The sequence below is a fragment of the Bidens hawaiensis genome, unplaced genomic scaffold (assembly GCF_021521415.1).
Source record: "Bidens hawaiensis isolate Kalapana, Puna unplaced genomic scaffold, B.hawaiensis_p1.1 tig00011910_1, whole genome shotgun sequence".
Classification (NCBI taxonomy): domain Eukaryota; kingdom Viridiplantae; phylum Streptophyta; class Magnoliopsida; order Asterales; family Asteraceae; genus Bidens; species Bidens hawaiensis.
In genome coordinates, this window is record NW_027491956.1 from 521,575 (window position 1) to 535,657 (window position 14,083).

The 14,083-nt window shown below is 36.4% G+C and overlaps 1 protein-coding gene across 2 annotated transcripts; it reads right to left on the reverse strand.

The window, feature by feature from the left end:
* Positions 1-1,377: 1,377 nt before the first annotated feature.
* LOC143539563 (putative protein phosphatase 2C 5) lies at positions 1,378-4,983 on the reverse strand. 2 transcript variants are annotated; one of them, XM_077032846.1, is made up of 7 exons: positions 4,691-4,983; positions 4,446-4,617; positions 4,133-4,350; positions 3,942-4,049; positions 3,306-3,431; positions 2,957-3,189; positions 1,378-1,912 (listed from the first exon to the last, which is right to left on the reverse strand). In XM_077032846.1, the coding sequence occupies exons 1-7, from the start codon at positions 4,907-4,909 to the stop codon at positions 1,720-1,722; spliced, it is 1,269 nt and encodes a 422-aa protein (XP_076888961.1). In that variant the 5' UTR covers positions 4,910-4,983; the 3' UTR covers positions 1,378-1,719. The 2 variants fall into 2 exon arrangements, with proteins under 2 accessions (XP_076888961.1, XP_076888962.1); XM_077032847.1 differs by having other exon boundaries at positions 4,133-4,260; positions 4,691-4,982.
* Positions 4,984-14,083: the final 9,100 nt, after the last annotated feature.

The window sequence follows — 14,083 nt, forward strand, 5'->3', positions numbered from 1 at the left end:
TACACGCAGGTCCACGCGCAGTTGTAGCTAAGCTAAACAACGCGGGGTACTTTTGGCCGGGGATGCATACGGATGCGCTGGCATACATCAGAAAATGCAGGTCCTGCCAACTCTATGCACCCAACACGCATCGCCCGAAAAATAAACTTGTTCCAGTCACTTTTTCATGGCCATTTCAGAAGTGGGCCATCAGAGATCAGGGCATCATCTCCAGTGAACCGTTTTGAAATCCCATATGGAGTTGTTCATATTTCTAACACTTGAAACCTATCATTGGAGGTGTCAGTCCATATTGCTATGGCTCGGAAATACAAACCGTGTGTGAAGCTATCACATTGGTCCCCAACAATTCACAATATTACATAATGAAGACACATTAATTTCAAATTGCCTTGTTTTTTTAGGTTGTTAAATTAATAATTTTGTAACCTAATCTACTATGTATACATATGCACGCGGGTGTTTTTTTGTTTAAACTGTATGTTTTTTATTTTTTATTTTAGACGTTTTTCTTAAAATATTGTATGTTTTAAATTTTTTTTAAGGTATGCTTTTATCTAGTAAATTTTAGTATATTATTATTTAAGTTATATAATATATACGAAATAAAAAATAATTAAGAATAAAATATATAAATTAAAACAGATTAAATAAAAGAGTAAAGTAGATGATGAGTTGGATGGTGAGCTAGCAGCTTGAAATAAGGACAGACTAGAGGACAAATAAATGTTTTTGAATGTTGATTTAAAATCTGACGTGTCATGTTAAGATGACGGATTGAAATTAAAGACAAGAGCTGCCACTAGAGATGCTCTCAACTTAAATATAAGTAGTATCTGACTACATCTTTTTATGTTCAGGCAGTAATAAAGTCATATGTTGGGGCCTGTTTGTCGCTAAGATGGATTACATGAGCCTCAAGCCCTCATATACCTAGTGTTTAGCTCAATCAAGATGGCTACCAAAGTTGTTGGGCTATGATTATCATCTTATAAAGTACTAGGGAGTTTCCAACGGGAAGCCATGAGTTTTAGGATTGTAAACAAAATATATTTATATTTGTAAAAGGCCCGGAATTTTTGTTCGCTTTACGCCCCTAAAATTGTTGAACCAATCCTGGCCGATTCAAACCGTCAAAACAATCTGAAAACTTCTCTGTTCATACCTATAAAACTCTAGCATTTAAAAACAATGAACTCACTAAGAAAATATTCTGAATCCGTCAGTGTATTTATATAGGTGCCTCTTATTGTAATTGCAATATGAAATTGAAAGAATAGGGAAAGACAAGAGGAAGAAGGTGGTGGTGACAAGCGGCATTCAGTGGGTCCAATAAGGTGGTGGTGGTGGTGGTGGTGGTGGTGAAGAGATTTAACATATTACAGATAATAAAATATTTAAAAACAAAAAAATAAGGTGATTAAAAACAAGTTTAAACAGAATATAACATCAACGGACATTACCCTGTTACTTGCACAACCAAACACTACCACACTCATATACTTTCTTATATATATTGTAGCATTTGTTCTCAATTAGTCAGCCGAGCACAAAATATAATCGACACGCACACTCCTACACCCTCCACAGAACCTACCAATTCTGTATCTTAGATCTCTTGCACACGCCGTTTCAAGGTTTAAGCAAAAGATATCATTTGCTCACACTGCCAATAAAAGAATGTATCAGTATTTACCTTACTTGGATTGGGTTATATCATCATATCATCAACGTCGGCACACTCGCCCTTTTCCCTTCCATTGCATCTTTCTTTCTTCTACACTTTGAACACAACATGGGTCCCGATGATGCCGAGAATATTGTTCCGGATATGTCATCATTTGGCGCCTCATCTCCTTGACAAACCGCACATCTAAAGATTCCCGAATTCAGAGGCAAACCTTTTCCCAACCTGCAATGAATACACATGTCATTTATATAGAATTCTGATTGAATAAAAAGGAAAATTTTCATACTAAGTGATCAACTTGTAACGATTAAAACTGAGGCGGTGGCAAGATTATAAATAATAAGAAGTTAGAAATGACTGAAAGGGCAAAACATCTATTTTTGACTCTTTTTGGTTAAATCTAGTTGCACCAACCTTTTTATATACAATTATATTATATATATTTCTGATTTTTGTATAATGTTATGCCATAAAATCGAGAATTTCATCATGTTTAGTTTGAGTATAGTATTGCCTTATATTTTTAAAACGACTATTTTCTTACTAAGCGTAGCTTTATAACATCGATCAAACTTTTTTTAACAGTTAAAACTGAGACAATGGCAAAATTGTAAATAGTAGAAAATAAAAAATGAGTAAAAGAGCAAAAAATCCATTGGTGACTTTTTGTATCTAGTTGCACCATTTTTTAAACACAGATAACTTTGATATATTTCATTGTTTTTTTAAAAGCACCATAAAATCGAAAATTTTATTACTTTTAAGCTGAGTATAGTATTACAATTTTTAAAAATGACTTTTTCAGAAACGTTGATGTGCCATTGATTATAGCAGTGCGTAATTATATACATATAGTGCGTGTTAATAACTTGTAATTATACAAATGCGCCATTTTAAACACAGCTAACTTTTATATATTTCATTTTTTTTTTTTTGAAAAAATGTACCATAAAATCGAGAATTTTATTATGTTTAATCTGATTATCTAAGTAAAGTATTACTATATTTTAAAAATGATTTTTTTAGAAACGTTGATACCATTGATTATAGCAGTGCGTGATTATATGCATGTGGTGCGTGATTATAACTTGTAATTATATAGACACCTATACCCTTGGCTTAAAATACACGTGTCGCACCGTGGTGACTTCGTACACTTACCAAACTCCTTTTTACAAAACTGGCCTTTGATAATTGCTAATAATTAATCGTATTTTGATTTTAACATTAATACTTAATAAAGAAATAAGTTGATCCTCAACATACCTTTCAGCAAGCATTGCAGAACCCTCTTCAAACAGCTCCTCAACGGTCCCAACAGAAGAAAGTTTACTTGGTCCTTTATTCAAAGACGTATGAAACCTTTTTCCATGAATGAGTGAAGTGAAAAGATTTTGTTTCTTTTTGGGAGTTTGAGGTAATGCTGGACACCCATATGGAATAATATCAACCACCACACACGTCGTGTCATCCTTCAGCCCGCGCGACCTTAAAGCCTCCTAAAATTACATACAAACCATTAAAAGAAAAATCTAGTATAAGGGTAATAACTTACGAAGTTATAAGTGAATATGTGAAATAAATGTTATATTTAATTCAGTAACGGTCATAAAACCTTGACTACAAGCTTTGCAGCAAGTTCAGCAGGCAATCCACGACATGATTGTGCAGCTGTTTCAGATGATAACGCGTCCCAAATTCCATCAGAAGCTATTATAAGTCTGCCACCGGAACTTGAAAGCTACATATGGAAATTAAACATGTCGGTTTTAACTTTTAATAGTTTCCAAATATATTTGCAACCTTCACTTAGGCTTGTAAAGAAACCGAGCAAACATTAAACATTAAACGAAGATGGTTTTCTTGTCCGTGTTTGTTTGTTAAGAATATGAGCATCCCGTGTTTGTTTATGTTTGCTAGTAAGAATACAAATATAACTGAAATATATTAATGAACATAACTGTCAAAACCAGTTAAAAGGTAATGTGAAGAACAATGTGTTGGCCGTTGGGACTAAAAAGTTAATGAAAAGTAGATAAGTTGTAAGGGATCTAAAATTTTAAATAACTTAAATGAGCGAAGTTAACAAGCGTAAACTAACGAAAATAGATAAACATAAACGAACAAGACATGGACATTCGTTCATAACTTCATATAACTAAATGAACAAAAGAATTTGTTCATGTTCGTTCATTTATTATATTAACGAACATAAACTTTCACTGAACGATCAGTTCGTTTATAGACGTACCTTCACTTGCTTAACATGTGGTATTGGAACAATAAACTCCCCGACATCCGTATCACCAATAGACCTCGAGAGACACAAACCGCCAGGCCAACAGCGAAGTGGGCCCACCTATAGAATAAGATAATAATGTTTACAAGTTGAAATTGTCTGCAAGCACATAATTTGAAATTGAAGTTGACTTTTAGTCATACCCCATTCCCTCCAAATATATTGAGGCGTCCAACTTCACCGCCACTTGCAGTCACACGTTCCCGTTCTTCAACATTCTCTTCAAGCCTATGGTCAACGGTCAACAGCGATACCACGCCAGCTTGCGTGTCTAAAATGCACCGTGAATCCCCGACAGACGCAACGGTTATAGTCCATCCGTCAATCACAACAAACGTAACCGTTGTGCCAGATGTCTCACCTATTATTCGTCAATAGAAACTTAATAAGAAAATGCCATAAATAGAGATAATAATCTAACATATGAAGCCAACCACTCAAAAGTAAAACTGTTACCTTTCTGTTGAAACTCGATGTCGGTTTTCACAAACCCTGCAACCAATGCTCTTGGAAGTGCTTGAAGCCATTCTTCCCGTTCACAATCTTGAGGAATCGCGCTTAATATGTTGTTTAATAAGTTTTCCTTTGCAAATATGGCAGCTGATATACCGTTATGCCCATCAAATATCTACCAATAAAAACAAAATTCAGTACCAAAATACAACATGTTTAAGAATATAAGGAACTGTCCATATCTATACCGCGAAAACCGAGAAAGATGTCGAAGGATTTCCAGGAATTCTCTGGCAATCGGGATTGATCAAGAAGTAATCTTCCCCTTTCTTTGCAAGTGCAGCTTGTCCATAATTAACAGTAGGTTTCTCCACATTTCCATGCCTAAGCTCCCGACCAATTAGGGTTCCGAGAGGTACAAGAGCCAATGACTTTGTTTTCATTGTGATAGCTTCCGTTTCACTCATTTTAAGCTGTGGATTCTCGTCATGACACCGAAACCCAAATTCAGATTCAAAATCATATCAGAAACTAGGTTACTCTCAAATTCATCACCTGATCATAATCCAGCAACAATCACATTCATATAAACTTAAAACTACATTGTAGTGCAAACACTCAATCACACAAATCTTCATAAAAAAAAACTAAATTGTAATGTAAATTCCACTGCACCGATATCAAATTAGCAATTCGGATACAAACAATCGAATTGAACTGAAACATACAACACTCAATTACACAAATCTTCATTAAAAAAACCTAAATTGTAATGCAAACACTCAATTACACAAATCTTCATAAATAAATTTAAAAAAACCCTAAACTGTAATGCAAATAGTCGATCAAACTGACCTTCTAAAAGAAAGAAAGAAACTCTAAAACACTCAATTACACAAATCTTCATAAAAACCCTACATTGTAATGTATAAAAAAACCTTAATTGAAACAGAGAAAAACACTCAATTACGCAAATCTTCAAATAAAAGAAAAAACCCTATCCGTTGACAGAATTCGAAATCATGAGTTCGGATGCATACATACATACATACATACATAACCAGTCAATTAAAAATGAATCGAAAGAGAAAGATATTGTGACTTACATTGAGGAGGAAGTTGCAATCAGATCTATCGGAAATTAGACCCACATTGAAGAATTTATTTGATGATTGAATGGAACTGTAGAGAGAGAAAGTGAGATTTGGGGAGGAAGAAGAAGAAGATTGAGAGAGAGAATGGGTATATTTTGGGGCAAATGTATGTTATGTTATGTTATGTGTCTGTCTGATGATAATGACATTTGACTCTTTTATTATCATTCTCCCCACATTTTCTACCTTTCTAATCCCACCAAAGCCTACTTTCATTTTTCATTTTTTTACTTTTCTTTTTCTTTTTTTCTTTAATTATCTATTATCTAAGTAAAGATGAAGTTGGCGCCGGACCGACCATTGTATTTTGTTTTTCTTTTTTTTTTTTTTTTTTTTTCTTTTTGATTTGTTTTGTTTTTCCTTTTTTTTGTTTTGTTTTCTTTTTCTTTGTTTTGTCTTTTTGTTTTGATTTGGTATGATAACAAAAAAGATAACGCTAATCGATATAAGTCTTTTGTTTTATGTTCGGTAACATAATGAATGTGACGGAACCAACCAGAACGTAACGCTAAACGACCAAACTCTTTTATTTTAATTTCGGTACCGTAATGCATGTGATGGAACCGATCGAATTTGCGTAGACTAACCGCCTCAACGCCTGATTTTGACCAACGTCACCCCATTGGCCAACCTCAATTTATATTATATTTTTTGTTTTACTTCTGGTACCATAACCAACGTAACTGAACGAATTTTTTTGTTTTGGTTACGGTACCGTAACGTAACGTAGATCATGGAAATCGAAATCTTCACGTAGACTCACCCGCATCAACGCCCGAGACAGACGTTGCTCGGGTTTTACGAACATTCGATTTTACCAACTAACGTCACATTATTGGCCCGCATCAATATTTATATTGTTTGTGTTTGTGTTTGTTTTTGTCCCGTCACCGTAACAAATGTAACCAAAAGCGTAATGAACATGTCTGAAACACATCAAATGTGCACAGACCTACCGCCTCAACGCATGAGACCGATACCGCTTGGGTTTTACGAACGCCTGAGTTTTACCGACTGACATCACCCCGTTAATCCTCTTTGATTTTTAATTTTTTTTGTTTTTATTTTTGTTCTGGTATTGTAATGAATATAACAAAAAATGACCGAATTCATGTCGAGTTAACGCCTCAACACTCGGAAGCCGCGCAAAGCGCGGGTAAATTACTAGTTTACTAGTATTATAAAGTCATTAACTTTGCTTAAAGTTTTGTAAATACCGTTTTATCAAAAATAAATCTCTTTTTCACACTCACTCTCTCTTTGTGTGTGAATGGGTAGTAAGAGGTTTTTTAATGGGTCTTCTAATATTTTTACTGCCGTAATGTTAAAGGGTTTATTTGATTTCATAGTTTGAAGTTAATGAATTATTCGATGTTAAAGTTGTTTTTTGCTGATTTCTGTAATAGGTATCAGGTCTAGTCATAACCAGCTACATTGTGGGTTTTGGTTATTGTTAACGTGTTTTGTAAATGTTGAAACATTGTTTATAAACGAGGTATAATGATATTGTAAATAAATATGATAACGTTTAACATGTTACTTGAAAACATAAATCATCTTGAATTTTCTTTTTCCACCAATCTTCTCTTCCACTAACGATAAATGTTTTACATAGAGCTAAATCTGTTATAAATATTGTTCGATATTAGCACAAACAATTTTGATAACATCATTATAGTACCATATCTTTTATGAAAAGGAAGTTCTTTTAATCGGTGTAATCTTATAGATTTGGTCATAAGGTGGCTTATAAATTGGCATAATTGTAGCATGCAAAATGACTATTTAGAGGATGTGTGTGGAAAACAAATAACAGTGAAAGAATATGATGGTAGTTTTTTCAGTTGGTTTAATGGTATAAAAGAATCTATTTTGATACAAGTCAAAATTATGCCTTAGCAAAGGGGAAGTCAAAGTAAATGGAGAATTGTGGTAATTCGACTAGCAAGCAAATGAAGGGGAAAGTGACAGTTTCACCAACTGGATATATTCAAAATTTTAGGGCATGAAGAACTTGTCAAGCATTCTTTCATTTCATCCCTAAGAACTTTAGAAAAGAGAAGGGAGATGATTCTAGAGAGAGCGTTGTTAGATACAGATCTTTGTATTGATTTATGGACAAAAAAGTTGAAATAATTTACTTTTGAAATATTTTATAGGTTAGCATGCATGAAGAACAAATTATTGAATTATAGATCTTTAAATTTTCGACTTAGGAGACTGAAAAACACAAATTATCAAGTCTGATGGACAAACTTCTAACCACGTATACATTTGTTAAAAGTGTGTTCTATTATAAGTGACTACCACAATGCATTAACACTTAAACCAAATTCAAATATCATAATTGTAAGAAACAAATCTTCACAATGCATCACTAAAATTACAATGTATATCATTTTATATTATGTTTGGTTCATCAAGTATACATTTAATTACATGGTTAGTGGTATACATGACCGTGGGGTAAGGTATAAAACACTTCATGCACATAATAGGATAACATGGTTAACCCGCGGAAAGGATATCTTCCGCGAGGAGGTTACAAACCACCGCGGAAGATAACCACATAACAAGATAAGTAGGAAAGAACAGCGGAAGTGCTGCCACAGGTAGGACACGTGGTAGAGTACCACTGTGTTGTACCGACTGCCATATGGGCGCACGATGGACCAATGAGAATGGGCAAACGCTGTACTCGCACCAAAAGAAAGAGCAGCGAAAGTGATGCCACAAGCAGGACGCATGGTACCAACTTTACATGGACGCACGATGGACCAATGAAAATGGGCTAAGATTGTAACTGCATCAAAAGAAAGAATATCATTGGTCAGACTGTCCAACCAATCAGGATAAGTCGTCATGCCCAACCATGACAGAAGAAACTTCCATCGAGTGGGACAGCTGGCCCAACCTTCTCCACCATTCGGTTATAAATACAGGTGATAGTGTAGCGGTAAAGGGATTCCAACTTCTAGCTCTCTCACTCCTTTAAGCTCACGGTGTTTGGTTTTTGCAGGTGTACGGTTCGCCGGAACTTACTTTTACATATAATGAGATGATGGGTTAAGCGATAGAATAGGCTCATAAGTCTGGTTTAATCCTTAAACTAACCCCCGGACGAGATATTAGGCCTAGCCTTATCGGGTTAGACTTAAGTGGTGTTTGGGATTTCTTATTTTCATTATCTTATAACTTATAAACTTTTTAAAAAGTTAATAAGGTGTATAAGATGTTTGGCAAACCATAAGGCCTTATGGATTTTAACTTATGGTGAAGGAAAAATAGAGGGGTTTTGAAAAGTTAGGAATATGTAACTTATTAACTTAATGAGTTTAATTTACCTATTACACCCCTCTCACCCTTAAACCTCATTACACTCCTTTTAAAAAAGAGTGTCCCTTTTGGTCATTTTGATTTTTCCCAACACATAAGCTAATCCAAACATTCTTTTAAAAACTTCTTTTCAAAATTTCATAAGTTTGTAAGTCCTTTTAATCAAAAGTCCTTTTTCACTTAAATAAGCAATCCCAAACACACCCTTAGTGTTTCTTCATTGGTGCCATCCGTTTCGGCTAGAACGATAAAGGAAAAAAAACTCAAAACTATGAATTCTCGCCGACCTCCACCGTAACACCAAAGTCCTCCAACCGTGCAAGACCCAGCCTAGATGGGACCCCGGAAAGAAATTCGAGGCAAAGAGAAGAATATGTTTAAGTGGAACGCCATCAACAAGACGCATTATTCAGATTCGCAGAAACACGCAACGAGGGCCATAAAAGCATGTTTGAAACAGATGATGAGTAAGAAGACCCAGTGATGTTGTTAAGAGGGAACAGGAAAGGGTCAGCAGAGAGTATGAAAAGAAATCGGAGAAACAGGCGGGGAAACTGGCGAAGAGGATAAACCCCCCAAGCCATCGTTTTCTCAAAGGATGTCGCGGAATCGCCCGATGATGAGAGACACCCACGCCGTCAACAGCGTGAAAGACTAGAAAGCCACAAAGACCAACAAAGGAAAAAAGGGAAAAGCCAGGAAAGATCCCCTAACCAGAGTTGGGTGGCTTGGTCAAAGAACGCACCCTGGGAAATGAGAAAACGTTTCGATTCGAGAGATCTAGCCTTGTGATATGATGTCGTTTTAGGGAATGGTGTGAGAGAGAATATGGAAGAAATACTTTAACAATAAATTAACACCATTTCTTTATTACATTATGACTAAGGTATATATAGAGGATATATTCATTCATTAGACATCCCTAATGAATGAATATATACATTAACGATCCCTTTGTATTAACCTATACATTAAGAATACATTATTTACGATATAACAAAGATCGAGACGCTAAACGATGTACTAACAAATGGCGTGAGCGGCAGGATTGTGAATTATCAGAGGATGAACACCCCTATATATAGATGATGGAACCAATTCGTTACACATCCTGTAACGAATTGGTATCCAGTTTGTTAACTTAGAGACTCTGTAAAGGAAAACATAACGAATCTTTGATTCGTTATGCCCCATTCGTCAACATTCCATGACGAATGGGAACATACAAAACGAACTAGCAGTACATTCGTTAAACATCCTTAACAAATGGGCTTTACATTAAACGAACTGGCTAATTCGTTAAGCATCCTTAACGAATTAGACTTACATTAACGAACTAACTAATATTACATAAATATATTTTCATTATAATAATAATAAATACAAAACGATAAATACAAAGACTCGAGACGACAAAACCGTGCACTAACAAACACCCCCTCGTCTTGAGCTCTTTGTCTATAAATTACTTGAAGCGTCTTGATTGCCAGTCTCTGCAACTATGAATCCCAAATTCATGACACACACGTACGACACGCTGGAATTGCATAGCCAGGTGGTAGTCTTCATGGTGCTCGATCAAGATCTTGTTCTTAAATAGCACATCATTGTCTGTCTCTAATATGTTAGCGAGCCACATTGGATCGATAACTCGTATAAAACTCGTTTTCAGCCCTTTTCCCAACACAATTACGGCCTCACCAGTACGGTTGTCGTAGTACCATCGGTTAAAAGAGAGATGCAAACTTTGTGGAAACGTCTTCACCTGTACTTCTTTCATCGTCTTTGGCAGTTTTACCTTAAGCACGAGCTTCCTCCCCCGTACTTGGATCAATCTCATCAATACGCTTACGGATCGGAATCCGCGTCTTAAAGAACTTGAACCCGCGGTTTACTTCGAACAGCAGATATTGGTGAAACCATTCTGCATTACCATTTCCACCGCGGTTCATAAAAGGTCGATTCGCGAGGGTGCGAACATCCCAATGCGGTAATGAGAGAACGTCAGTGATGTTCTGATAATACTGAGCACTGTTCTCCCATTTGATAAAGCAGACCTTTAATTCAGAATCATAAAGCCAGGATACGATATCACCTTTAACAGTCAACACGGCTTTAAAGGCTATCTTCTGATTAGCTTTAGCGTGTGCGACAACATCCTACTTCTGTTCTTCATCCATGTATCTGTACGCCTCAATAATCTTATGGGATCTCTTGTTTCTGCACGCAAACCAACCTTGGATATCAGCAACTAACGGATCATCATTCCGTTCAAACGTCTTGCCTTTACCCTTTGACACCTTCTCCAGATGGTCTTCAGCAGCTTTTACATTTTCTTCATTGAAAGTAGGAATACCCTGATCAACATTGAATCGTTGATAAAGATCGGGGTACTCTTCTGTTGTCACATCCTCAACCTCGATCTCCCCATCTTCATAGATAAACGACGTATTTATAGGAATCGTCGGATCTTTTAAGACTTCCTCGTCATTCAACACCTCTACATCATCTTCAGCTTCTAACACATCAAGCTCTTCATCATTTAAACCCAGCAGTATTGAAATCTGCTCACGTGTCAGGGACCTATCAACAAACTGTCCCACCTCAATCTCATCCGCATTTACCATGCTCCTCACCACCCCCATGTTATCCATAAATAGTACAGTATTAGCCTTTATCGACTCGATTGGTTTGGCATTCGTTGAGTCTTGATAAACGACCAGTTGCTTGTCTAAATTACCAACATCGCTCGTTCCATCACTGGAGGATGAACCGTGAGCTTGTTTCGGCTCACTGCCTCCGGCACCCGACGCATAAGGATCTTCATCGTCATTCTTTAGCTTCTTTAATTCGTCTTCTTTGCACGTAAGCTGTAGAATGAGATCCTCTTGTTCCTTTATCTTCACCCCTTGAGCCGTTACAATTTCACGCAGCTCCTTCGTTTCATTCTGACAATAGGAGACGAAACCCATCAGACGTCGTTGATTCAGCATCATTTGCTCTTGAGCTTGGCGATCAGAAGCCATTTGATTCTAATAAAGGTGAATCAAACTCAAGAGCATGTTCATTTGATTTTCTTGGGGCATAGCATGGAAAGATGGAGGGATCGGCTGCATAGGACCTTGAGGACGATTAAGCCTCATGAACGAAATGTCCATAGGCTGTGTCGGCATCATAGCGGTGTTAGAGAAACCACCAATGTAGCAGCAGTAGGCCTTGCTAAAGTAGATAAGACAGATTGAGGAATCATACCAAGCCTAGGATCCGAATTAAGTGTAGTCGTCAAAGTCAATTCCGGGGTGCTAGTAGTAAGCGGCACCGCCGGTCTTTGAGAAGCAAATGACCTTGGAACTTGAGGACCAAATGAAACACCAGCACCTTCGGTTATACGTCGTTTGGATGGCTCACCACTAGCCACCTCTTTCCCTTTCCGCTTCCATTGAGTAGCGTGAATGATAACTGCCTCAACTTCAGCACGGCGTTAAGTATCATCTCCACCTTCATCACCATCGTCACCATCAATATTACCCTCATCGTTCCCACCTGGACCCTCTTCATGCTCGGAATCCGAATCATCATGGATCTAACGATCATTAGAAGGACATTCGTATGCTTGATTAGATAAGTGACCAATCAAGCGTTTGGTCCTTGGATGAGGATCTTTCTGATACGACTTCATTCTCTTGACAGTATCAGCATTCATGTGCTCCAACTTGAGCACATCATCCACCAAAGTATGATCAATCACCAAATTCGGAATCAGGTCTTGATCGATCAACTGAATAAAACGGGGATACATCAAAAATTTACCATGTCGATTCTTGAAAAGGCAATTCTCTTTGAGATGATAGAAGATCATCTCCGACAAGTTAAATGGCTTGTTCAAGATCAATGCGATGAATGCCGATTGGAGCATGATACGACACTCGTCAAATCCACCCTTTCGTCCACCAAGGCAATGAATTAGAACGTGTAATAAGTACTTGTATGTGGGACACAAGTACACCTTGTTATACATGGACATGACAAGTTCGCCAGCTTAGAATACTCGACCGAACAGACCACGAATCAACTCTTTATCAAACTCGCTTGGGTTGTCCATATTATCCCAAAACTAAAACAGCCGTATGATGGCCCCATGAGTAATGATGATTGACTTCCCGTTGACTTCAGCAACAATGTGGTTCTCGGACTCAATGTAACGTGCCGAGTTCCAGAATGGGCGAACAATGCTAAAATGAACACTCGACCTAGCAATCACAGCATAATGAATACGAGAATGTCGTATGAAGGCCAGCAAATCTCCAAATAAGTCTTCGTCAGCAAAGTTCGTTCTGACAAAAGCACATACATTATGCTTTTTGTCGAACGGTAATAGAGGGAGATCCGGTACTTGAATAAATGAATAAATAAATCAATTAAATAAATAAATAAACAACTCAATAAATAAACCAACGAAAACCCGTATTTCGATGACCATATAATTTACGAATCTTACCTGATGTGGTAAGATGAAATACCTTAACATGTTTTACGCTTAAAACACATAACTTAAAATAATTAAATAATATGTAAAGGAAAATAATAAAATCTTTTTGAAAATTTTCATTTTCGTTTCAAAATATTTACAGTTTAACACCCGAAAAGCAAACATAAAGCAGAAAATAAAATATTTTTGTATTTTTGTATGTTTTTCTTTGTATTTTTGGTGAGTTTAAGTAGAGAATAATATTGACCAAATTGCCCTTCGATCACAGTTTTATATTTCAGCGATATTATGACTGGCATAAAGTCGGTCATTGATATTGTTGTCCACTTAAATCTTATAACAAACTTTCAAGCATTTTTGTGTTATGATTAAATGTTCAACTAGATCACAGAATATCAGAAACTATCAGCCTCTAATCTCGGTTCAAGCTTTATTTGATTTTTACCGTATCACCCCAACTTGACTTAAACCATTATATTGTCGATAAAAATTTGAATTTATAGAAATTATTGAGCAATGCACCAAGTTTTTTTTACTGTGAATGAGTATGCACGAGTCCATTTGTAAGCTTACATACATTGTATCCCCTGAGGTCCGTTTCTTAATGGTATTGAGACGCGCGCAAGGGAGGAACAAATGTATGACTAACAGGGGATTTTGAT